The sequence below is a fragment of the Heteronotia binoei genome, chromosome 2 (genome assembly GCF_032191835.1).
Source record: "Heteronotia binoei isolate CCM8104 ecotype False Entrance Well chromosome 2, APGP_CSIRO_Hbin_v1, whole genome shotgun sequence".
Lineage (NCBI taxonomy): Eukaryota > Metazoa > Chordata > Lepidosauria > Squamata > Gekkonidae > Heteronotia > Heteronotia binoei.
In genome coordinates, this window is record NC_083224.1 from 59,178,981 (window position 1) to 59,206,119 (window position 27,139).

General features: G+C 44.5%; 1 protein-coding gene across 2 annotated transcripts in view; it reads right to left on the reverse strand.

Moving 5' to 3' along the window:
* Positions 1–320: 320 nt before the first annotated feature.
* LGR6 (leucine rich repeat containing G protein-coupled receptor 6) overlaps positions 321–27,139 on the reverse strand; it is a 193,034-nt gene continuing 166,215 nt past the window's right edge. For both annotated transcript variants that reach the window (XM_060231114.1, XM_060231113.1), the window contains 10 exons: positions 21,633–21,701; positions 20,869–20,940; positions 19,472–19,543; positions 18,422–18,487; positions 17,629–17,700; positions 16,430–16,501; positions 14,312–14,437; positions 6,046–6,206; positions 2,421–2,501; positions 321–1,872 (listed from right to left, as the gene is read on the reverse strand). In XM_060231114.1, coding sequence (XP_060087097.1) covers positions 623–1,872; positions 2,421–2,501; positions 6,046–6,206; positions 14,312–14,437; positions 16,430–16,501; positions 17,629–17,700; positions 18,422–18,487; positions 19,472–19,543; positions 20,869–20,940; positions 21,633–21,701 — 2,041 coding nt within the window. In that variant the 3' untranslated portion in view covers positions 321–622. The remainder of the gene's footprint in view (positions 1,873–2,420; positions 2,502–6,045; positions 6,207–14,311; positions 14,438–16,429; positions 16,502–17,628; positions 17,701–18,421; positions 18,488–19,471; positions 19,544–20,868; positions 20,941–21,632; positions 21,702–27,139) is intronic.

Below are 27,139 nucleotides of genomic sequence, written 5' to 3' on the forward strand. Positions count from 1 at the left end.
CTGAGCACCTGTCTATTACATTCAGCCTCTCTCCTCCACTTGAACAGAATTATTAGACTCAATACAGGGAGGAAAGGGCAATGTGAGTCTCTAAATGTCTGGCATGAGTGAGGTCCTGTCTGTTCTCAGCTGGCATAAAGGTATCTATATAGTACTTCAGTAGCCCTCTAACTTGCTGTGACATTATGTCTGTCACTATTTTAGGGCTAGATTCTTTGGAAGTATTACTCCATTGCTGCTTGTTTGTCTGTTCTGCACAATGTTAAGAGCAAGGTTTAAAAAATGTCCCTGGAAGCTGAGTCTTTTTGATTAGCAGCTGCTTCTGTCTTTTCCCTTCAAAAATGCTACATTGTAACATGCCATCTTCCTAGATCAGAGGACTTGGACTCAGTTGTTTCCTAGTTCTCCCTTTCTTGATGAAACACTGCTTTGGGTAGGAGAGAGGGTTCTTCCACCCACAATGTGTAGTTCTAGTAGTGCTTGGTGCTTGAGAAATGATATCCCAGGAAGGTAGATTACTTGTCATTGGCAGCACCTTGGCTTTTTCCAGAAGAAGTGATATACTGGACCATGTTTCCCTCAAAATAACTCTTGTTCCACTGAAGGAACTGGAGGACTACTTTTATAAGTGAGAAGTAAAGGCTGGTGTTGGTGATGTTGGAAACAAGGTGATACGGAGGCTGTTCCTTGCTGGGTCTCTGCTTTCTGATGCAATTAGTAGCTCATTCTCAGCAAGGCAAGAGAGGTGAGTGGAGAAGTCACTGTCATGCCTTTTGGTACCTGCTTCTTGTTGACATGGGATGAGAGTCACTGAGGGGAAGTTGTAGGTGTCCAGGACTGGTGGGCATCTAGGTGGCACTCCAAAGATGTCTGGTGCCTCAAATATATGATCCATGTCAGAGAAAGGAACAAGGGCCTGGGTAGAGTCATATGAGCTCTTCTCTGTGTCCTCAGACACATAGGACTGGGCACAGCTCTCTTGGGCAAGGGTTTTATGCCTTAGTAGCCTCAAGTCATCTCTGAAGTGGGGGTTAAAGAGCAGATAGAGCAGAGGATTCAAGCAAGCTGGAAGAGGTAGCACCACCAACAGGACAGATTTGATGACTTCAGGGGTGATTAGGAAGAGGCTGAGCATGGAAGAGAAGGTGAGGAAGGCCACAGGACAATAGAGAATGCAGTTGATAAAGATGAGCCAGGCAACATGCTTAATCATAGCACAGTCCCAGACTGAGTCAAATTCACCTTTCAGCAGGTTGCAATACAGGCGGATGTATGTGCCAGTGATTATGAGGAAACAAAGGGTGTTGACCAGCACCAGGGCCACCATAAAGCCCAGCATGGAAGGTTTTCCATCAGGCAGGGGATAAGGCAGGCAAAGAGGGGATGCCCCATACTCTCCTACAGAAAACAGAGGCAGGGCTGCAGCCACAGAGGAGAGTGTCAGGCAACACATGGCACCAGCCTTCACACTGCCAAAGGAAGGCACTTTCCCATATGTCTTCATGCATGACACTGATAGACTGCATTGAATAGCAGCCAATGTTAGGAGGAGGATGGAAGCCTCTGAAGCAAATACTGACAAGAATCCAGTGACCTGGCATCCTGCACCTGTCTCCCATCTGGCTCCATATTTGGCAAAATGGCCAAAGGTGATGGTGTCCACAAAGGCCAGGATGGCACAATACATGCCCGTCAGCATGTTGGTTCCAGCAATGCTGCCAATGACAAATTTGATTGGAGATAGATAGCCAGGTGAGGCAAAGACAACCACCATGACCAGCCCATTGCACAGTATGGAGACCAACATGATCAGCCAGACACCCAGGCGGATTACCCAGCTTTCAAACAGGTGGTCACATGGTTTGAAGGGACCTGGAAAGAGGGAAGGAAGGAGTCAGATCAAAGCCTTGGTTGAAGGAGGTTCTGTAGCAAAGCAACTAACAATATATAGCCAAGCCTCAGATAGATACATGAATACCAATTGGCCATTGACCCCTGCTTGTCTTTATCACTGGTGGAACAAAGGAAACTAATTAGATAAGAAAACAGAGGTCAAGGTATATTGGGTTAAATGGCTAGATGTAGGGAGATACACAATAAAAAATCAGTGATGCAGCTGTTTTGTACTTTTAACTTAACAACTAAAACTAGTTGCTGCAACTCTATTTTAAGGCAGCAAAAGGCAATGGCTTCTGTTCTGTATTTTATTCTGCTCCTGCTAGTTATAGGAAGTGGGAAAATGCTCACCTAAATAGGGCACTGAATACTGGAAATGCTGTACCCTCCTGCCCCTTGAGTCTTCAACAAATACTGCATGCTCGCTCACTCTCTCTTCACAGCAATAAGGGATGCTGACTTCTTCACCTGTTCTCAATTCTATGCTTGTATAGTGAGTTTCTGTCTTTGAGAAGGCTTCTTACCAGGGCTTGGTGTGCACTGGATGTTCGGATGTAGCTTTGAATCTTCCATTTCCAACTGGAAATCCTCCATGTCCAGATCATCTAGACATTAAGGTAGAAAGCAAGATAACAGGCACAGTAACACTCATATTTTACATTGTAAGCCAGATATCATCCTGGCCTGGATAGCCCAGGTAAGACTGATCTTGCCACATTTTGGAAGCTAAGAAAGATCAGCCCTGGCTAGTATTTGCATGGGAGGCCTCCAAGGAATATCAGAGTCTTGATGTGGAGGCAAGCAATGTGAAATAGCATTGTGGCCACTATTTCTAGTCAGTGCTACAAGCTTGCACCAGTTCTCAAGCCCACTCAAAACCAATTCCAGAGTTGTTACACTTCTAGTTTGCTTTGTAATCGACTACTCCAATGCCTAGTCATTTATGATGTTTAAAAAGCTTGCTTCTATATATAACTATCCCAGGCTAGCCCAGCCTTGTTGGATCTCGGAAGCTAAGCAGGGTTGGCCCTGGCTAAAACTAGGATGGGAGACCTCCAAAGGATACCTGGCCATGACGTGGAGGCAGGCAATGGCAAACTACCTTTGAAATCTCTATGCTTGAAAACCCTACAGAATCACCATAAGTCAGCTGTGTTTTGACAGCAAAAAAGCAACAACACCTAGCTTGTTTTATTAAAGCCATGGCTGAAGTTTTATTTACTTCACTGATATCCTACGTTTCTCCCCGGGTGGGGACACTTATCCTCTTATCCTCACAACAACCTTATGAGGTAGGTTAAGCAGAAAATGTGTGACTGGCTCAAAGTCACCCAGTGAACATCCATGGCAGAGTGGGAATTCAAACTTGCATCCTACTCTCTTGACTATTCTATCTTGCTGGCAAGTACATCATGGTGATTATAAATTCCTAGGTACATGGCCATTGTGACCAAAGAAGCAAATCTTAGAAAGATGATTGGCATGACCTCCTTGTCAAGAAATACTGAGATACCATGTTGCAAATTTATATTTTAAAAAGCCCCTAAAATAAGTATTTTTATTCTGATGGAGTCTCATGACTTTAGGATCTTAGGAGTAGCTGCACTCTACTAATCAATGAACATAAGAACATAAGAGAAGCCATGTTAGATCAGGCCAATTGCCCATCCAGTCCAACATTCTGTGTCACACAGCGGCCAAATATATATATATATATACACACACACACACACACACACTGTGGCTAATAGCCACTGATGGACCTCTGCTCCATATTTTTATCTAACCTCCTCTTGAAGGTGGCTATGCTTGTGGCCGCCACCACCTCCTGTGGCAGTGAATTCAGATATTGTCTATAATCTGAGGCTAACATTGCAACAAACTGAATGGAAGCTGCATGTCTTGATACAGTGAGTATGGAAAGTACTCTCAGGCTCAGCTTAATTAGTCCTCTCGTCAACATGGACCTACATGGACAACAATCTTTTTTGTTCCTTGGTAAATACATAGTGTTTGTTCTGTTGGTTTTAAGAGTCACACTCTTTTTGCATAGCGTATAGCTCATTTTTTTTCTCCTCCAAGTCACTGGGTATGTGCATTGAACAGATCTATACTATTAATGCACTATTGTTGGGGAGTGTGTATTAGAATATTTACAAGGAGTTTTAATGGGCACTGCTGAGCCATTAACTAACAGAAGAAACCATTAAACCAAGTTAAGTTAGGATGTTTTTTTCAGTGATAGAAGGCTGTGCCTTTAAACAAATACAGAAATTCAATAGGTGTTGTTTTTCCCATTCTGGAGATAACAGTAATGGGTAAAATTTCCCCTCACTTGTAGGTTTTATGCCTGTCATGCAACTGTTAAAAACACAGATACTTTGTCAGAAAAAATAAAGCAGCTCTATAATTAGCCATGTTTCACTTCAATAAAGTTTGTTTTCTGCTTTAAACAAGAGTCTCAAAGCAGACCTTTTATTATGAATATTTCCTTAAGGAATGTTGGGGAGGGGGAAGCTGGCATAAAAAGGGTGAATGACCATGAGCTGTACTTGTGTTACTGATGTCTTCTGACTACATGGAACCTAGCCCCAGCTAGTTAGGCTAGAAGCATGCTAGCATCTGAGAGAGAGAGAGAGGCCCGTCGCCCAGAAGTCTAGACAGCTGAGTCTCTGCTGTTTGTTTTACTGGAGGTGTCAAGAACACAACTTGGGCAGTCTCAGAAGAGGTGCATTTTCTTTTTCCCACAAATATCCTACCATGAGAACATCTTGGTTGCACAAAAGGAACCACACAGAGCTTGCATTGAAATTTTTAAGCAAAAATATATTCTGTACCACTGGATGCAGAGTGATGTCCAAGAGCATGAAAACATAGAAAGTACGAAAAAACCATTTCCTGTCAATCTACTCTGTTTTCCACCTGTGACTGTTATTGGGGTCAAGCTTTTCTAGGAAGGGAGGAAGAGTAAACCAGATTACATTCTCTGGCAAGAGCATGCTCACCCACAGGAGTCAGATTGTAGGGCAATAACCAATCTGCTCACTGTCTATGTTGCTGCAGCTGTGTTGTAGAGAAGGGGGAACTGCCCCCTGTTAAGTTTGACTACCTGCATTGTAACAACCTTTGGAGGGTTCTCAGAAGAGGGGAAGATGGTGCACATGACAGATTGTGAGAAATTGTTGAGGGATGCTTTCTCCATGTATCCCTTGCTCTTTGTACTCAAAAAATAAAGATGGTAGGAGATGGGAAGCAACCACTGGAGAAGAGTTTCAATGTGGGCTGTAAAAAAAAAAAGTTCCCAAGATTTTCTGATGGTAGAAACCCCCACCCCCCCAAAATTCTTACAATCAGTCAAGGGTACCCCTACCAACAAAAATTGGAGTAAACCAAGATAACTCCAGACTGGAATGGTTGTCCAACTCCCCAGAGGCCAGAATCCTACGTCACAAGATGGGAGAAGAGTATCTGTATTTTCCACCCTCCCCGCCAAGCTATTGCAACTGCTCTACATACAAGACAACACTGCTATAACCTAAGGCAGGAGGCTGCCCCAGCAGAATCATGAGATAGCAAAATCTGCTTTCCCCCATGGTAGACTGTGTCCAATGTATTTCTCATTTCAGTTAGAGTCTCTCAGTCTTGTCAGCGTGTGTGGGCCATGTGTTTATATAGTCATGTCATCCAGCAAACAAACAATCCAAGCTGTGGTTTGGGAATCCATGTGTTTCCCCCAGTGCCTTTTGCATGCAACTTGCAGTCACACAGAAATCCCACTGCCACAGAATGATTTGGCCAAGTAAACAGCAGGTCCCTCAACACAACAGCTATATGGCTATATGATTCTTAAGCTGGCCCACTTTGATTGCTGCTGTATCCCTTGGTCTTCCCTGGTGTGTCTCAGCATTGGAAAGGTTCCTGTTAAAAATGCAGATGAGTCAGGAATATTAGGATAACAACTATGGAAGTGCCTAATGGGGCAATCATACTTCTCCCCCCAAAAAGTATGGCGGGCCAGAGTCTGCTTCACTTCTTATGGTGTCATTCCTGAACTCTTTATAAAAAGACTTCATCCTTATCCCCAGAAGGACAACCAAGTCAGAACGGAAAGACAGAGGATGATCTAACATACAAATCAGTCTTACTCACAGTGATTATCTGCATGGCTTGGAAATAGTCCTGAGCTCCTTTTGTGGCCATCCTCATCTTCAGGACTCGTCTCCTCAGAGTCCCACTGACTGGAAACTTTGAAGTAGTTGCCACATGCTCCATAGGCACAGCACTGGTAAGCATAGGGAACCTCCAAGACCCTGAAGAGGAGAATATACCGGTTACCTGATGCATTTGGACCTGCCATATACATTCCTGCAAAGGCATCCTATGCACAGGGAGGATTAAAATCAAATGTAGCAATGACTGAATGCAATGGAGGAAAAACCTGCAATACTTCTAACGGATGAAGTAAGGAATTTTGGTAGGCATGCTTGCCATGCAGAGGTCAGAGAAACTACAATTACTAACATCCATTCTTTTAGACAGCAAATATAGGAATCAGGAGGCCACTCTCCTGATTCAGGAACAGAAATTATGGCAACGGAAAACCAGTACATCTTCTGTACTTATAGCACATGATGCACTATTAAAGCACAAAGCTAATGTCCAGCCCATTCATATGTGGGACCAGATGCCACACAATAACAGCAATAAGCTGGTACTACGGAAGCGAAGAAACTTTGACAATATTGCTCTTAAGACCATTTGAATCAATGTAAGAAGCAGAGGTACCATTCAAAAACTGCTGAGGCTCCAGAAAATTGTCTCTTCCAATACCATGGCCATATATATACTGACTTAACAGTTATTCCCTCTCCCAAGAAATTCTGAGAACTTAAGTTTTATGAGAGGAAGAGAATTCTTCACACTTTAGTCAAACTGTAGTTCCTAAATGCTTCATGGGGTCCTATAAGTTATACTGCTATTAAACAAAATACAAGTTTCTTATTCAGGTAGTCTCCTAATAGCTGGCTCCAGTGGGGGAGGGACCATGGCTCAGTAGCAGAGCATCTGCTTGGCATGCAAGAGGTCCCAGGTTCAATCCCCAGCATCTCCATTTGAAGGGACCAAGTGTCAAGCATGGTGAAATTCCATTGATAAGTGATTGTGTAAGGGTCCTGCCTAACCTGGCCTGTGAAGTATCATGGAGGATCCAACTTTGCTAGCTTGTTATTCTTTCCCTTCCCCCCCTTTTTGCTTTATGGCTCATAATTAGAAGTAGTGAGAAATGAAACCAAGTAATCAGCACCTTCCCATACATTCCTATAAGGGAGTAAGAGACATCTGGGGAAGGCAAGGACACGGTCCTGATAATGCTATGGGAATGCAGACAGTTATGATAGTTTATGTGTGAATGCTACCCCGCAACCCCATCCCTTGGAATCCCTTTGAAGTAGGTCTTAAAAGTATTGTATCAATGTGTGTTTAGCATTACTCTCAAGAACCTGTTACCAAAGTATCGGTCTATCAATAAACGTAGTCTTTGTATCAACTTCGACTCGTCATTGAACCCGCATGCTTGACATTTTGAGAGTAATCTTCAAGAAGTTTAACCGCCTGGCAACTTTATAGCCGAATGGCTAAAAGGATTCCAGTAAGCAGTGAACTTCCCGAACCTGAAGAAGGGGCGAGAGCACCAACCCCACCGTGGCATGTGCTGGACGTCCGGAGAGTAGCTGGACCGAGTTCCCCTCTCCACATCCAACAACTATTGGTCACCCCATGGCAGTGGCAGCCACGTACTTCCACCACCACGATGGACGAGACCCCGGTACGCCGAGAAGCCAGCCTAACCAGACACATGCACAAGGTAAAGATGGCCAATGAAGTGGGTGAGAACCCCAGACCCGGAGAAGAAGAGGGTGCTGCAGCGGCGATCGGTGCGGAGGCCGACCCCCCTCTAGGTGCGGGACTTGGGAACCCCGAAGCACTGGGCCTGAGAGAGGAGGAAGATGAGATGGCTCGTGAGTTCCGAGCGATGATCCGCAAGGAGGTCGAGGAGGTCGCCAAGGGATTGTGGGATGAGATGCAGGCAATGACCACTATGATGGCCGGGGAGTTCAACAGGCAAATCGACCAAGTCCTGGGAACGACCGGCCCGAGGAGAGCACTGCAACGACCCATGGCTAGACCTCCGACCGTGCCACCACAAACACAACCGGCAGCACCCCCAGCTCCGCGAAAAGGGGGATGTGGGAGACAGCTGGATGCCACCTTCGATGGGGATCCCAAGGAGGTGGAGTATTTCACAATCCAGGCGAATAGTTACATGCACTACTGGGGGAACACCTTCCCTGATGAATTCAGTCGCGTGGACTATCTGGGGTCGAAAGTGAAGGGAGCTGCGAAGAGGTGGTACATAAGCCTGTACAAACCATGAGCCTGGAGCTGGACTTTGTAGCCACCTTCCTACAAGCTCTGCTGGCCCAGTACGAAGACCGCTGCAGGATACCCGTGCCCTGGCCGCTCTGAGGGACATGCAGCAGGGGTCCAAGACAATTCGGGAGTAAGTAAAGTAAGTAAAGGTAATTTATTTTTGTATCCCGCCCTCCCCCGCCGAGGCGGGCTCAGGGCGGCTGAGTACGCGGCTGAGTTCCGTACCAAGGTGGCTAAGATGAGGGAGTGGAGTGAGTTGATGAAGATCGAGCACTTCACCCATGGGCTGAATGCAAGCATCTTGGATCGAGCCCTGCAGCAGGCCAGACCAACCACCCTGGTGGGATGGATCCAGCTGGCAGGGGAGGTGGAGCTGAACATGAAGAGAGTGGCCATGCAACGCCAACATCAGAGCAGTAAGTCGAGTCATGACCCGAAATCCGGAGGGAAGGCAGAGGTGAAGAAACCCCAGGGGGGGAGCCAGCGGGAAGGCCACGGGGACCCGCAAATGCTTCAGGTGCGGGATCCGAACCACCTGGCTAGCAGCTGTCCGAACCCTTCTCGACCACCTTCGAGCACCTCCAAGACGAGCACTCCGGCTCTGAAGAAGCAGACCGGCCGCCCTAAGGAAGCGGCGAAGAGCAGCGCGGCTGCAAGTCCGACGGTGGATGACGACACCATTGTCACAGATGAGCTGAGTGAGATGTCCTGGGCCGATGAGCCATCAGGAAACGAAGACAACCTGCTCTAAATGGTGCCAGCCAGCAGGTCACCGCCGAGGAACTGGCACCGCACAGGGTGAGAGTAACGGGGTCGCTGTATTTTGTACCAGTAATTTTGCTAAACAGCAAACTCAAGAGGTTTGTGCAAGTGAAAGCCCTGATTGACTCGGGCTGCACCAGAGACATAATCACCCCTAAACTGGTGGACGCATTGGGGCTTCCCACGATGGCTTTGCTGCACCCCATTCAGTTTGAACAGATGGATGGATTGGTGATGAGGGGGGAACCCTGTGTGTTAGAGCCTCAGTTAGTGCCGGTGGGCATCAAAGACCACTGGGACCAGGAGGCCTTTGTAATTGCTCCCTCCTCCTCCTACGATGTGGTTTTGGGAGTAGGTTGGTTGGCCAAGCATGAGCCAGCCATTCGGTGGGGGGACCAGACAATAGAATTCAATGACCCGAGATGCAAAGCCCATCACTGGACTAAAGAGTGGAGTCCCAGTCTACCGCCCCGAAATTAGAAGGTCTGCCTGACGATGGAGGAGGTCCAGGCGATCCCCAAAGCTTATAGAGACTTGAGGGGGGTGTTCAGCGAACAGGGGGCCGATGAGCTACCACCCCATAGGGACACGGACTGTGCCATCAAACTGATCTCGGGGCAGACCTTACCTAAGGCCAAACTGTACTCCATGGGGTGGGTGGAAAAGGTGGAGCTGTGGAGGTTCCTTGATAAGAACTTGAAGCGAGGTTTCATCCAACCTGCCACAGCCCCCCATGCAGCCCCAGTCTTTTTTAGGAAAAAGAAGGACGGCTCGTTTATACTTTGTACTGATTTTCTGGGGATTAATGGAATCTCCACCTCCAATGCCTACCCAATTCCCCTCATCAAGGAGTTGCTCAGTACGGTGTTGAAGAGGAAGGTGTTTACCAAGTTGGACTTGAGGGATGCATATTTTAGAGTGTGCATCAAAGAGGGGGAAGAATGGAAAATGGCGCTAAACACTCATGGGACAATTTGAGTATCTAGTGATGCCATTTGGGTTGCAAGGGGCGCCGGGAGTGTTCATAATAATAATAATAATAATAATAATAATAATAATAATAATAATAATAATAATAATAATAATAATAATACTTTTTATTTGTATCATGAACTTTATCAATGAAGTGTTGAGAGAATATTTGTTCAAGGGGGTGGTGGTGTACCTGGATGACATAATTATCTATTCACAAGATCTCAAATTGCATGTGAAATTAGTGAGGGAGGTTCTTAGCACCCTATTGAAGCACAAACTGTATGCTAAATAGTCAAAATGTGAGTTCCATAAGACCAAACTAGACAATTTGGGCTTCTGGGTATCAGTGCACGGGCTAGCCATGGACCCAAGTAAGGTTCAATCAGAACTGGATTGGGCTGCCGCAAGGACACGTAGACAGCTCCAATCGTTCCTCGGGTTCGCCAATTTTTACCGAACCTTCATACCAGGGTTTGCCCAAATTATGTTACCCCTCACGGAGTTGCTGAAAACCAGGGGGAAGGGTCCTGACACCAAAAAAACTGGGGTGAGGTTGAATTGGACACAGGGGTGCCAAGAGGCGTTCACTAAGCTCAAACAATTGTTCACTAGTGAACCCATTTTAACCCACCCTAATGAGCTGAAGCCCTTCATTGTGCAATGTGACGCCTCCGATGTCGCCATCGGAGCCATCCTCATGCAAAAAGATGAGGAGGGGAGGCTAAAGCCCTGTGCCTATATCTCTAAAAAGTTCTCCCAAGAACAGAGAAATTGGTTGGTCTGGGATAAGGAGGCTTTTGCTGTGATTTATGCTCTAAAGACCTGGAGGTCATGGCTAGAAGGCTCTAAGGTTCCATTTTAGATTTGGACCGACCACAAAAATTTAGAGGCGCTCACAGGCCGGCGCAAACTCGGTGAAAAGCAGATCAGGTGGGCGGGGTTTTTCTCTAAATTTGACTTTGTGCTGAGGCACATCCCTGGAACGAAAAACTTTTTGGCAGACGCCCTCTCACGCCTTCCTCAGCATAACAGTCAAAAAGAGGAGGCTGTAGACTCTCTGATCCCTCCCTCTCAAGTAGCCGCCATGGTAACCACCTGGTCCAAAACACGGTGGAATCTGCAGCCCAATAAGTGGGGGGGGGGGGAGAGTGCCTGGCCACCGAAACTGAAAAGGAGGGGGAAGACAAACTGGGGGAAGTACAGAAGGGGGAGGATGGGTTTTGGTACAAAGGTGATAAGCTGTACGTCCCGAAGAGTCTTCGGTCCAAGGTTTTGCAATTCTGCCACTCGAACAAATTAGCTGGCCACTTTGGGTACGTGAAGACCCTACATTTAATTAATAGACAGTTCTGGTGGCCCGCCATGAAAAAGGACAAGTCTGAGTTCATAGCTTCTTGCCCAATTTGCTTAATGACAAAAAGAAGGGGGGGAAAGCCTCCCGGGCTATTAAAACCTTTAGAGACAGCTACATGTCCTTGGTCTGTGGTGTCAATGGATTTCATAGTCGAACTGCCAGCATCGCAGGGCAAAACCATAATTCTGGTAGTAGTGGACACCTTTTCCAAACAAGCCCATTTCATTCCTTGTGCGCAGCTGCCAACCACTAAGAAACTAGCCTACCTGTTTTTCCATCACATTGTAAAATTACACTCGTTCCCTGATATGATCATCAGTGACAGGGGGCCACAGTTCGTTGCCAACTTCTGGCGGGAGTTTTGCAAATTATCAGGCATAGAGCAAGGGTTGAGTTCTGCTTACCACCCTCAGACAGACGGACAGACGGAACGCATGAACGCGCTGTTAGAACAATATTTACGGTGCTATGTGAACCACCAACAGTCTAACTGGGTGGACCTCTTGCCATTTGCGGAGTATGATTATAATAACAGTGTGCACAGTTCAACCAAGGCTTCCCCGTTTCAGATTGTGAATGGGTATGAGGGGAAACCTGTTCCATTGCTGCTGGTGGGAGAGCGAACCCAACCCCACTTCATTTGAGCAATGGTGGGGAAAATTAGGGGACAGCTGGAAGGGGATTCAAGTGAATTTGGAAGCTGCTAAGGATGCGTACAAAAAGCAGTATGATAAATCCCACGTACCTGCTTGGGATTTTAAAGTGGGAGATTCGCTATTTGTGTCAACAAAGAACCTTCCACTAAATCAACCCTCCAAGAAACTGATGTATAGATTCTTGGGCACTTTTAAAATCAAGAGGGTGATTAACAAAGTGACCGTAGAATTGGAGTTGCCCAAAATGTTTAGTAAAATACACCCTGTCTTTCATTGCAGTCTTTTGCGAAGAGATCTGGGTGGTTCTTCTTGGCACCCTCGACCACCAGCTCCACAACGTATCCAGATTGGGAATCAGAGTCATCATGGAGTACAAAACATATTAGATTCAAAGATGAAACGTGGGATTTTGTATTATCTAATTAAGTGGAAACATTTCCCATCCAGTGAAAATGAATGGGTAGCAGAAAAAGATGTGTTAGCCCCTGATTTGGTAAACAAGTTTCACAGAGTGTTTCCTCAGAAACCCCGGGGTTGATTCTAGGGGAGGCAGTATGTCAAGCATGGTGAAATTCCATTGATAATTGATTGTTTAGGGGTCCTGCCTAGCCTGGTCTGTGAAGTATCATGGAGGATCCAACTTTGCTAGTTTGTTATTCTTTCCCTTCCCCCCCCTTTTTGCTTTATGGCTCATAATTAGAAGTAGTGAGAACTGAAACCAAGTAATCAGCACCTTCCCATACATTCCTGTAAGGGAGTAAGAGACATCTGGGGAAAGCAAGGACATGGTCCTGATAACGCTATGGGAATGTAGACAGTTATAATAGTTTATGTGTGAATGCTACCCTGCAGCCCCATCCCTTGGAATCCCTTTGAAGTAGGACTTAAAAGTATTGTATCAATATGTGTTTAGCATTACTCTCAAGAACCTGTTACCAAAGTATCAGTCTATCAATAAACATAGTCTTTGTATCAACTTCGACTCGTCATTGAACCCTCATGCTTGACACCAAGCAGTTGCTGATATGAGGTACCTCTGTCTGAGACCCTGGAGAGCCACTGCCAGTCTGAGTAGACAATACTGATTTTGATGGACCAATGGTCTGATTCAGTATAAGGCAGTTTCATATGTTCAGAGTAAGGGCTGTGCAAGGATCCCTGATCTGCCCAGCTTTCCCCTCCCTCCAGCAATCCTTTCTGATCCCAGGAAGTTTATTTTCAGGATTGTGGAACCCACCTGGAATAATAGCTAGGAAGGGTGAAATCACTCCCTTTTCCCTCTTGTCAGTGGACCTCTGCTCACATAAGAAACAGAAGGAAGTGATTTTGCCCCCTCCCAATCTATGTGGCGAATCCAGGCGGCTCCTGTGACCCTGGATATAAACTTTTCCAAGGTCAGATAGAACTGCCTGGGGGCAGGTGGGGGGGAAGGAAGATCAGTGACCATCCGTGCCTTCTTCTGAGGGATTCTGGGATTTGTCCAGCATTTCTGAATTCCTTGTATGGTACTTCTCATATCCTGCTTTCAGTTTATTTTATCTTCCAGTGAACAGGCAGATCAATCAGGCTGCAACTGCTCCCATGTGTTAGCTGTTTATGAGGAGTAATATTCAGTACCTGATGGTCTAGAATCCAGCACCAGCACTGTTGACAATGATCAGATCTGAATGCAACATGCATATCATGATTTCACTGCACAGGCACTGAGATGGGTCGCAGTGTGAAGGACTCCCCACAAACATATTGCTGGCACTTTGGCCACTGTGTTCTGAGCCTCCGGCACATTGTCTTAGCTGCTTACTCTAACCCCTTCGGGCTGCTCATTAATCCACAGCAGACAAGACATGGCCACACAAATAGCATTTACTGTAGGAAGGCTGGATGTCATTAGCTGAGGTTGGCTTTTGCAAAAGTTTTCCGCTCTGGTAAGCCCCAGGCGTGAGCCCCCTGCTTCCATGGCCCCTGCCTGTGTGTGAGTTTGGATGATGCCAGCCATGAGACATTCAGTGGCTCATCGATTTCTCAAAGCAGAGTCTCAGTGATGGATTCGGAGTTAGCAGGGAGTCACGCTTGCTCAAACCTCTAGGCTAACAAAATTACATGGAAATGTCTGGTAAACATGGAGAGCGGAAGGTGGATCAAAGCAAATAAATAAAGTCCAGTCAGAAGGAGAGGGAGAGGATGCATGCTGTGTCAAGCTAGAAACCAGTCGCCGCAGAAAGGAAGAAACAAAGCTCACCTCATCTTGGGAAAATTTTCCTTAGGGAAGGACTCAGAGAGTGCAGGGTTGCCTTTCAGTTTCAGGTGAGTGAGTGCATTCAAACCAGACAATGGCAGTGTCACCAGCTGATTGTCGGTCAAGTCCCTATTGAAATGGAAGGCAGAGGAGACACAGGAATAGACTGGTGAAAGGCTGAGGAGATGGGCTGCTCACAAGATTTTAATAGGTGGGGGTTTTTTTGTAACTCTTAACAGTGACCTTGATGGCCTTTTGTCTATCTGCAGGGCAATGAAATGTGCTAGGGGCTTTTGCATATTCAGGGGATTCTCCACTATAGCCTGATAAACACTGAGCATGCTCATTGCCCACAGGAGTCATGGAATGTCAAGGATAATCAAACAATACTGGGAAGGAGGTGTGGAAAATGGGACTATCTGGGCCCCGGACTGTTTATAATCTGGACCAGAAATTAGGTATTTAATACTCTATACTAGTCCAGGATGCTATAAACCTTTAGGAACAGAGGAAATGTGTGATCCTAAGTATATCCACTGTTTACAGAGGGGGTCTGTTTACAATTGCACTGTAGAGCATTCAGATCACTTAGATGATGATCAGTAAACATTAAAACAGCAGTGCTGTAAAGTAGTAAGTATTATTTCCACATACAAGGGACAGTGCCTTGATTGAAAGCCAAACTAAACATGACGGCATCCTCATGTCCACTATGAGGATGTTATTTTATAATGGTTCAGGTCATAGTTCCTTCTGAATGGCACTAGGGGGTGCTGGTGCACAAATTTTTAAAAGGCTGCTCACAGATTTCTAATTTCCACAGTTCTGCTTCAGCCCATTAGAAACAATGGAGGATGGGGCTCCACTTTTAGGGCCCATAGAACTGAATCCCCTGGTCCAATCCTTTTGAAACTTGGGGTGGTTTTTGAGGAGAGGCATTAGCAGCTATGTTGCAAATTTGGTGTCCCTATCTCAAAAAACAGTTCCCCAAGCCCCAAATGCCTCCAGATATAATGGTCCACATAGGCTACAATGGAGCCAGATACCCCTATTATGCTTTTCAGTGTGATTTGCTTTTCAGTGTGACTCAGCTGTCTTGAGCCACAGCGAAAAGTGGGATATAAAAATTTGAATAAATAAGTAGTTTGGGCAGGTTGGTAACATTTAAGCGACTTCCTGTTTGTTAGGTTAGGCAGAGTTCTGACAGCGATTGTTCCTTCTCTGTTATACTTGATCTGTAATGCTGGTTGTCATATTTCACTTAAAAAAACCAAAATAGACTGCAAGAGGTCCCCCCACCCCCACCCCAGTGCTGGTATCTTTTCTGAGGCTCAGTGCAGGGAGATGGTCCAAGGCCAGGTCTACCAATATAGTGGATTAAGACAGATAGACCTGTTCTCTGGAGGCCAGGTCTACCACCATAGTGGAAAGGGGTCCACAGACCTGTTCTTCAGAGGACAGGTATACCAATATAGTGGAAAGGAGTGGGTAGACCTGTTCTCTGGAAGCTAGGTCTATCAATATAGTGCAACGACATGGGGGGAGGAGGGAGAGACCTGTTCTCCAGAGGACAGGTCTATTAATATAGTGGACTGGAGCAGGTAGACCTGTTCTCTAGAGGGCAGGTCTACCAATATAGCGGAAAGGGGTAGGTAGACCTGTTTTTTTGGAGGCTAGGTCTATCAATATAGTGGAAAGGCATGGGGAGACCTGTTCTCCAGAGGTCAGGTCTACCAATATAGTGGAAAGGCGTTGGTAGAGGATGGGTCTACCAATAGTGGAACAGGGTGGGTGAGATTTGACTTGATTCTGTTTTCTCTAATAATGCTTAAATAATTCTTAAAATATAGTTTAAATGTAATTTAAAATAATTTATTCTGAGATTTTTTTACAAGATTATGGAAGTACCGTAATCTAAAAAACCTAATTTATGCGATAGTCAAATGTAAACTTACAACGAGAATGCTGTCATATCTAGTCTGGCCCCAAGACCCCCTAGGAGCGTCCTACCTTGTACATTCCCTGTTCCTCCTCCTTCTCTTTAGGCAGCCCAGATTAAAACAGTTGTGTTTAGCTTTCCAAATGACATGTAAATATTTTCAGAGTCACCGGGCAACTTACAGTTTAACGAGAGAGGGGAGGGTTACAAAAGCCTCTGGGTGGATGGTCTGAATGAAATTCCAACTCAGGTCTCTGCAAGGCAAATGGATATACAATGATGAAGGAAGTCTGCTGAGGAGTCTGCAAAAGGTAAAGGTACAGAAGGCTGTATTGCCTGTATACCCAGCGTAACTGTTCCATAAATCTCCTTTCAGACAGTCATTTCACCCACCCAACAGTGAAAGCTCCCAAAGTCTCCATCCAGTTGTGAGGATGACCTTCTTGTGAGTGCTTTTCTGTTGAATTTCTGGGTAACTTCTGGTTCATGCAAGGGTTTTTTTATTCCTCCCAGATGCTCCATGCAATGGCTGTGATAACTCTTGGACAAACTGGTGTGTCTCCAAGTGTGTGATGCTAATTGCCACCAGAACCCCTTTCATCAGTCCAGCTGCATACCTATGGAATCCATTTTTCATATGGAAATGATGAATTATACAATATTTGTATAGTGTGGGGGCTGTGGTCTACCTAGGGCATAGCAGGAGGAGTTACTTGGGAATTTCAGTAAAGGTATGGTCTGCTAGTTATTCTAGTAGAGCCTCAGAAGTGGAAGTATGAACTGCAGAAACGCAAACTGTCTGGTCACATTAGATATACAGACATGTTGGTGGGTATCAGAAGCCATCTAGCTTATATTTATGTGGAATACTTGTCAGTGGGTAAATTCTGAGACAGAGAAAATCTTTAAAGGGGGTTTAAGTAATTAACAGAAGAAAAGTAAAAGTTAGAAAACCTTCAGTCAGAAACTGTGTGAAGTCCAACTCAGTTTATTTTCACCATCTGTCTGTAACTCTAAGAGAACTGATACATCACAGAACTTCTGTATGCTAGATGTATGATGTACATATGCTATACACATTTAGGTATGTTCACATTTTAAATTCATCCGTATTGGGTAATTTTATTAAGTCTCATTCAGTCCCCAGAATAATGAACCGCATACTCCTTTCGATGGTCCTCATTTTAGGGTGAAATAAATGCCGTAATAAGAATGGCTAATTACATCTATAGAGTAGTGTGGCATATTTATTTTGAAGGCATGTTGATGGGTCTGAATTTATGCCCAGAGCATTCTGCATGACACTATTCACCACACCCTGACTTGCTTTCACTATAAATAATTTTAAAAGTTCCTGGTAGTCCTTGGAAATTGTACATACATGGAACGCAAGGCTGTGAGTTGCCCAAAGGTGTCTGCTCTGATTTCATGGATCTGGTTGTGCTGGAGGCCACTGCAAAGACAGAAAGGCTACTATGAGAGAGAGAGAGAGAGAGAGAGAGAGACTTTCTTTATAGAGCTCTCTATCTTCCCTGGCAGCAGAAGAAAGCAAGGCTACTTTCATCAAAGTTTGCAGATCAGGTTCAAATATCAAGGAAAGAGTGGGTCAAGAAACAAAACAATCAAATCCCACCCACCCTGAGTATAGCCTTGGGCCTGGGATAGTGCCTTATTCAAATTGAAAGGGCTTTTGTTTTGAAAGAGCCAGTCCATTATACTAACAGTTCCCAGGTCTCTCAACATCTGTTCCTGCTGTGGAGCCTGGATGGCTCAAGGTCACCACCTGGCAATCTCACCCCTGGGAATCAGGTGCCCAAGTTAACGTATGTGAAGGAAAGGGAATAGAGGACATGGAAAAACTCAGTGTCTTTATACTTCCATGGCTCATCTTCCTAATCTGAAGGCCCTCAAGAAATATTTATAATGCTCCCAGGCCTTCTGGTGCCAGGATGGCTCATTGCTTCATGCTGCCATGCCAGACACTCAACACACATCACAAACCAGAAAATAGATAATTAATCCAGGAGATAGAAAAGCTCTAACTAACAGCTGGTTATGTGCCTGTGGTCCAGCAACCACCTCTCAGAAGTTCATTTATTACCAAAGAATGTTCCTTAGGCTACTCAGACTTGGGATTCCATATCAGCCTGCCCTCCCCACCAATCATTACTTACATTTCCTCCAACTTCTGGCAGCGGTGAAAACTGGGCAGCTCCTCAATTTGATTGTGTGAGAGCTCACTGAAAGGAAAATAACACAGAAACATTGCATAGCTGCCAGGCTTCTAAAAGACCCTGTTGGAATGCATCTGACACTGAGGAAGGGAGTGGTTAACCTCAGGCTATGCAGCTGGGGAATCAAGAACCCCAGAGACAGGTAATATCCGCTCTGCACCCACTTGATGCTTGGCACCAGTCTTTCATTCATTCCTCTGCCTAATTTTCCAATATTATTACTTCAAGATTACTCAACTGTTCCCCTTCTTCATTCAGCCTCTTTCTGTATCTTTCCATTGCACTCACTTGGCCAACAAAGGCAATGTTATAACTGTTTCACTAATTGGCGTTTATCCAGAGTGGCATGCATAGTCATCTCCATCACATCACCGGCATGTAATATATTTCTGAACCTCTAGTAATGATCATGTGTTTACATCAAAGTATTATATGGGAGGGAAGGCAGCACTCTTATCAGATCTTGGAAGCTAACCAGGGAGACCACCAAGGAAGGCTCTGCAGAGGAAGTCAATGACAAACCACCTCTGCTTCTCACTTGCCTTGAAAGCCCCTTGCTGGGGTTGCCATAAGTTGGCTCTAACTTCATAGCACTTTATACACACACAAAGTATTGTATATGTGAACTGGGGACTATGCAGAAGTTGCAGAGTCTGTGATTTTCCATGAACTTGCTCCATAATTTCTTTCCCCTCCCTCTCACACATTCTATTGTGCCCATGGACCTGGTAAACTCTCAACTTAATATTGGTGTGAGTGGCTGTCAAGGACCAGAATAATGATCACATGAGATCAGTGACACAAGGGTGATCACAGGAATTTCTTTACTGTAATTTCCCTGAACTTAAGCAAGGCAGAAAATATGGCATAGCTGCACAGTATTCTCCTGCCTGGCTAGTCAGCAATAGGAACCATGATAAATCAGTGTGCTGGTGGTAAACGCATTTCCCAAGAGACCCATTATGAATGGGAAATGTGTATAGAACTCACAGAACTCGCAGACTGGGCAACTGCAGGCACATTCCTCCGGGAAGCAAATGGATCCCAGCCCGGGTCAAGGTCCTGTAGTGGAGAAGACTACAATGTCATTATGCAGAAGGAAGTTTAAAGATCAAAGCTGTTCCTGACCTTTTGACAGTGGAAATGTGATGTTGCAAAGGGAACATGCACGACGCTACCTTATACTACATCGATCCATCAGGATCAGCACTTTCTACTCAGACTGGCAGTGACTCTCCAACATCTCAGGCAGAAGTCTTTCACATCATCTACTACCTTATTTTTTCCACTGGAGATGCTGAAGATTGGAACCTGTGACCTTCTGAATGCCAGGCAGAAGCTCTACCACTGAACAATAGTCCTTCAATTTCAGCGAGATCACTGAAGTGAAATAAAAATGGATCTAGCATGTGCTATGCCTATTACACATAGGAAGGAGACAAAAAAGCACTAGTTTTCTCCACACTCTGGAGAAAGACACAAAATGTTTTCCTTGTTGATCAAGTAATTTTTATGCTAAGTCAAATCTCTGTGATAAAAGTGGAGTACTATTAACAGGCTGCCATGTGGCTTATTAACATTACTGAGAGGGATATAGTGACTGTAGAAATTATTAGCTGAAGGTGTGACGTACCCTACTGCCTGGTTCTAAAATGTTTTCAGAAGCAGATAATTAGACTGCTACAGCATCCCTCTCAACAGTATCATGATGAAGGAAAGTGCAAACTGCCTGAAAAGCACATTTGGACAGCTCCTTTAGCAGTTCCCTTTGCATGTTCCCTGTGGCACAGAGGGTTCAAGCTGCAGTACTGCAGTCCTAAACTCTTCTCAGTCACAACCTGAGTTCGATCCCTGGCGGAAGCTGGATTTTCAGGTAGCCAGCTCGAGGATGACTCAGCCTTCCATCCTTCCGAGGTTGGTAAAATGAGTACTCAGCTTGCTGGGGGGAAAGTGTAGGTGACTGGGGAAGGCAATGGCAAACCACCCCGTAAAAAGTCTGCCGTGAAAACGTGAAAGCAACGTCACCCCAGAGTCGGAAACGACTGGTGCTTGCACAGGGGGGACCTTTCCTTTTCCTTGTATCTCATATAAACCTTAATACCTTCCTGTGGCTGAAAAGAACTATTATCATGAGCTTGTCAGGATAAGGACAGTCCCAATAATCTGAGAATCAACCTTTTCTTCATTTCTCCAATGGACAGGTTCAGAAACAGTTAAAATGAACCTAAGGTATAAATTTTCACCTAATCTAGGTGTTCTTTTCTTAGTGTGCCTCCCTAATTAAAAAACAACAGAGTACAACCTTGGGAATTATGAATGATATCCCTTCTGATTAGTATGATGTAGGGCTAAGCAACAATTGTAGCCCTAGTAGCCTCATTTCTTACATAATTTGGAGTAATGGATTCCCAGCAAATGCTTTCTCTGGAATAGCCTTGATGTTGTTGTTATGAAAGCCCCTGTCAAGGAAGAAGACACCAAGGTGGTTAAGGGTTAGAATACAGAAGGGATAATGTTTTCATATGTTTGTGGACAGCTTCATACAAGATTAAATATTCTGCATGGCTGTAAATACATTCAATTTCCCCAAATTAAGACCAACTGAATATACTCTAAAGGTTGGTAAACCTATTACCCACAATGCACAACAATCTCGTGGAAAGCCACAAATTGCCCATATCCTGGAAAAATGAATGGACGTCAGTGAGGTGGAAAATGAGAAAAGGTAACAATTAGAGCCTCAAAGATTCAAAGAGGGACACAACCATAAAGGTAGGAGGCAGAGGGAGCTAAGGAAATTGACCCAGGAGAAAATATTTGTCCTCTCAGTTCTGTGTAACTTTGAAAGCCTTTGGGAGGTATGGGAAGGAAGTTGTATGTATATCCCATCTTTTGAGCCAAAGGCCATTGTTTTTAAAGCCTTTGGCAATTTGCCCAATACTATCATAAAGACCAGAACACTATTTTGACACTAATGATCTCTGTGGGGCATTTATTGCCTTGCTGGAGAGAAGCATGCTGACTTTATTAGAGAAATGGTGGAAGAGGAATGCACATTATGGTTTGGGATGGCAGTTTCATCCACATCAAAGCTAGGTTTACACTATCTATTTGAGAATTCTTCCCATAGAAAGTAAAAGAAATGCCTTACAGCTCTTGAAGTTGACCGAGTGTCCTAATGGCCACTGGAAATTCCACCAACTCATTATAGTTCAGGTCCCTGCGAGACAGGAAAGAAAAAGGCATCATTAAGAAAGTTGGGAAAGCTCATCAGTGTCACATTCCAAAGGACTAGAAATTTGGTTACTAACACAGGAGATGAGTTTTCCACGTTCATATATCCAGGCTCCCCCCCACCCCTCCACCCCAAACAATGACTGGAAGAACAAATTCAAAGAGATGCTGAAATGTTTAGCCTGGAGAGGAGACTACTGAGAGGTGATATGACAGCAATCATCAAACACTTGAAGGGCTGTCATATAGAGAATGGTGTGAAATTGTTTTCTGTTGCCCCAGAAGGTCGGATGAGAACCAACGAGTTGAAATTCAATCAAAAGAGTTTTCACCTAAACATTAGGAAGAACTTCCTGACAGCTAGAGCGGTTCCTCAGTGGAACAGGCTTCCTCGGGAAGTGGTGGGCTCTCCTTCTTTGGAGGTTTTTAAACAGAGGTTAGATGGTCATCTGACAGCAATGCTGATTCTGTGAACTTAGACAGATCATGAGAGGGAGGGTGGAAGGGGTTGCATCAGTGCTTGGTTCTCGTGGCTCCTTCTTGCACAACTGGGGAAGTGCTGTTTGCCACTTTGGGGTCAGGCAGTGGTTTTTCTCCAGACCAGTTTTGCCAGGGATCCTGGAGAGTTTTTTTTTTCATTTTGTCATCTTCTGGGCTTGGGGTGTGTATGTAGAGGGGAGGTACTTGTGAATTTCCTGCACTGTGCAGGAGGTTGGACTAGATGACCCTGGTGGTCCCTTCCAACTCTATGATTGTTTGATTTCCTTTTAGTAGATTTCACGAATCCTGAGCTATGGTAGCCTTTAGTTCCTCAAAGATACTGCTTTCCATGATCCAGGCTCCTGTAGCACTGGAAAGGGTGCAGAAAAGGGCAACCATTATGATCAAGGGGGTGAAGCACCCTCCCTAGAAGGAAAGTCTAAGGGGCTGTCTAGTTCAGTGAAAAAAGAAATAAGTATGAACTGTCAGCAGTTTATAAAATAGTGAATGGGGTGGTGAAGGTGGGTAGACAGCACTTCCTTTTCCAAATTACTAGGACTCATAGTAGAGTTTTGAAAAATAGATTCAGGACAGACAAAAGGAAGTAGTTCATCACTCAAAGAATAATTAACTTGTAGGATTTACTGCCACAGGATATAGTCATAGAAACTAGTTTAGCTAGTTTTAAATGAGATTAGGCAGACTGCAGAATAGGTCCTGCAATAACTAGTAACCACACTAATTAAATGGAACCTCCTCATTCAGAGGCAGTGACCTTGTATTAGCTTGGCCACCTCCCATATAATAAGCTATACTAGGATCTTTCTCCCTGACATGTTGCTGAAATCAGAACCAAAAGCTTTCATTGATGCAATGTAAATAATCAGACTGACTTGTTGTTGGGATAAAGTTAGCAGTTCCTAGAAGACATTTTAAATTATCATCCTAGTAAGTATCTCAGATAGTTTGAGGACCAATTTGCAAGGGATCAAGGTATAGTAAATTGTTTTGTCACTGTAGAGTATGCCTGCCTGATATATGCTGAAAGAGAATCCATTATAAATATGCAGAGTATTGAATGTTGCTCTACAGTGAAGTTACTTGGGGTCCTGAGACTCTAGAGAAAGAGTATCATTGTAGCTTAAGTGCTGCAATGATAATAACATCATTGTACTGCCTATTTAGAATAGGCCAACACAATGGAATGCACAGGGGACTAACCTGAGGAACAAATTTCATGTGACCCTTTCTAGTTACATGGCAGTTCAGTGGGTTGTAATTGGTGAATATCTTGGAATATTAGAGTAATTACTGGCTTATATGGATTTCCTTGTAATTGCACTTAATAGACCCCCAAGTAATTACCACGTGAATGAGATTACAGTTTAAAGGACAGAAATAACCATGCATTTATTTTGGAATTAAATAGGATTAGCAGTCTAATTGCTCAGTAACGCCCACTCTCCCACATCTCCCCCCCCACCACACCACTGTATGGTAATTCTTCAGTAACTCTTCAGAGCTCAATATGCCTGGCTTTAGCAAATGAAAGAAGGGCCAGGTTGCACAAACTGGTGTCCAAAGCATCATGCACAATATCAAATATAAAAATATAATAAGAAAACAGTCACTTGAACTTAAATGTAGTGGTTAGAATAGGAGAACCAGGTTAATATCCTCACTCTGCAGCAAACCTAACTGGGTGACCTTGGGCCAGTCAGTGTCTCTCAGCCTAACCTACTTCACAGGATTGTTGTGAGGATAAGTAGCGAAGGAAGAGAGCAAGGACACTGCTCTAAACTCTTGATGGAACAGGATATTCTAATAGAAAAGATCCACAGATGAGTCACATCTTTTCCTAAAATATCTTATTTAAAATATTTGAGAGGCAATAGGAAAAAGAAAGTGAGGCATATATGACAGACTATAGTAAGGATTTCAGCTCTTAAAAGACTGAAGGGATTTGATCGAATTTCATGGAAAAGTGAATCTTCTGGTCATGACTATCTGCTGGGGTCAGGAAGAAGGGGTCGCAGTAAGCAATATGCCTGAAGGAAAGTTGGTGGTGAATATGGTTGACGAGTGTAAGAGGGAGTATAAAAACAGTATTTCATTGGATAAGGCAGTGAGCCCAGGGAAGCACAAGAGCCGCCAAGAAGAGTGGAAGAAACATTTGCCCGCAAAAATGAGGGGAAAAGAAGTACAGAGAGCAATCTGAGGGGGAGCAAACATATCACTGGCCCTAGAAAATAAGGAGTGAATGACAGCAGTCACAGAAAAGCAGGTAAGATTTAAAAAAAGAAAACCCTCAAGAGGAGGAGGCTGAAAGGAGTGGCAGCATTTAGCTGTAATTGTTGATACAGACCAGTGGTCTTCACCCGCTTGGTTGGGAGCTTGGGACCCTAAAGTGGGTTGTGAGCCATCAGTACATTCTTCTGGAAGAACCTGCTGCCAGGGTAGATGTGTCTCCTTTGTACTCATTCTGAGAAGCAACAGTGAGATGAGGTTACTCAGCAATTGAGAAGATTCCTCCATAGCCTTTGACTTGTTTTTCACTACAAAGACTCCTGGCTGGTGCTTCCTGTTGTTCGCTTTTTGGTGGACAAAGTCATAACACAGGACCCACTCTTCCTCTCATATCCTTCTGATGTCACATGCTGCAGCACAGTGGCCCCCTGGGTCTGGAAAGGTTGGAAGCCACTGGTACAGAGACTGATAGATCAAAATTAAAATGTTCAGACCTAACAGAATTTGCATGGATGTGGGCAGCAGTGAAACACAGGATATCCATCATGAAGTGCTCCAAACAGCTTCTTCATTAATTGGCCACACTTGACAGGGAAATGTAAGTAAAAACCAAAGAGTCAATTGACAACCAAGATAATTAACATAATGTAAGCCACTTGTTTTCTTTTCCAGTCATTCTTCCAGGAACTCTGTTTCAAAGGCTTTCTTCAACTGACAGCTGTAATTTCTGTTTGGATATCAAGGAGTATGCAAGTACATACAGGAACAGTTCTTCCTGAATGAGTGTTGGCATTCTTTACTCTCTTGGGAGCCTAGCTGGATAAAGCCCCAGCCTCTTCTTGGCATAGAGAGAATGCATTGTATTGCTGAGCTGAAGCTCTGGGTAGGGGAGCCATCCCTGAACTCAATCTGGGAATGCACTTGCTGGAGGGTCAAAAATTAAATCAGATGCAAACAAGTTCAGATACACAAAAGGCCTTTCTTAGAGCATGCTGTTAGAAATGTCAGTGTTAGGCAATGCAAAAATCAAAGAGCCACTTGTGAAACCACTGAGGTGTGAGTCCTCAGGAAAATCATAATGATACCTTTGAGGGAGAGAGAGAGAAAGCAAGCTTCTAATACAGAAGGAATGCCCTTTCACTGAGCGTACCCACAGTTCAGTTTGTAAAATGAGAGAAAATATTGGCGGCTCAAGCAAACAGGGAAGACAGTACAGGGAGAACAGAGTGTAGATATCTGCATGTCCCACTTGGGTGCTACTGTGAAAATCAGGGGTTTTTTTTCCTGTTTCCATACAGCACTGTAGTACCTACACAGACCTTTTCAGCTTTTCTGTATCTTTCCTAATCCAGCTTTACTGTACTATTTTTAGATAGATAGTAGCAAAGTTACAGAAGATGCCATTTGGATGGGAAAGTATGGCTGTTTCCCACCCACATCATTGCCAGTTCTACTGCCCTGGTCTGTTGCAGCAGCTGCCACTGCCGCCACCCCTTATTTATTTTTGTATTTGGTTTATATCCTGCCCTCCCCGCCAAAGCAGGCTCAGGGCAGTTTACATATTCATAAAAAGTCACATAAAACCCAGTAATCTTTATGCCACTAGGAAGCTTGTCGGTTCTTTAAAATCAGTAACTGACATGTCACCCCAGATTATTGGCAATATGTCATGTACAAAAAATGACACAGGAGAAAAACCCTCCCTTTTACAAAAAAAACAAAACAAAAACAAAACAAACCCTGAGGGGAAGAATGGTACCTCCAGTTGGATGGAGCAGAGAGAGCAAGGGGGAAAGTGCCTTGTGGAAGTCCCATTGCTGCTCTACTTAATCTGCAGCCGCAGTGGCAATGTCATCAGCATGTGGAAGCCCCTCAGGGATACTTTAATGGGGGGAAGAAGGTGTTATTCATGTTAAGAAGCTTTCTGCAGCCCAGTTATCCAGTTAGGGGAACAGGGAATGAGGCACGACCATAAAACAGCTACTTAACCACATTCAGGATTACCAGCTCAGGTTTTACAGCCAGTCCCACTTTAAAATAGGAGCCTCTTAAAAACCCTCCTCATGTCCTGGAGATGCAAGAAGCCAACGGAACTTGTTATTGTGCTGGACAGTTTCTGTGCATCTATATTTAGAACACCTCAATCAGTGTTTATTTAGGAGTAAAAGTAAATTGACAGCAGCGAAACCATGATTGCCAGATTGGGCTGCCAGGGTGATTTGAACCAATGACACACAGAATGGAACTATTAATAACTCTTCAGGGGCTGGAGGCGGAGGAGTGACAGATAGCCTCAGCTCAATTTACTACCTCTTAAGGGCTATTAGTGGTTTTGCCTAGGAAGCCAAGAAAAAAATTATATGTAACCATAAATTCTTCCACAAAATACCACAAATTTGCAGCTAATAAACCTCAAGATGCAATAAGAACAGAAAATGGAGCTGGAACTTTTCTAGTTATTTTTGTCCTGTTCCAAGCGCCTTCCAGTAATTCAGGCTGTCACTGCAACTCTGTGACAGTCCTGTCCAATCAGCAAGAAAACAGGCACACAGGCCTTCCAAACCTTTTGATAGGGAATTATTTTGGTATTGGAAGGTAATATTTTCCCATGCTGCACATAGTTTTGTCTGCTACCAGGAGTCAGGCAGAACTTTTTTTTGGCCAGTAGCTGATTAGGGTTAGGTACATGCCAATGCA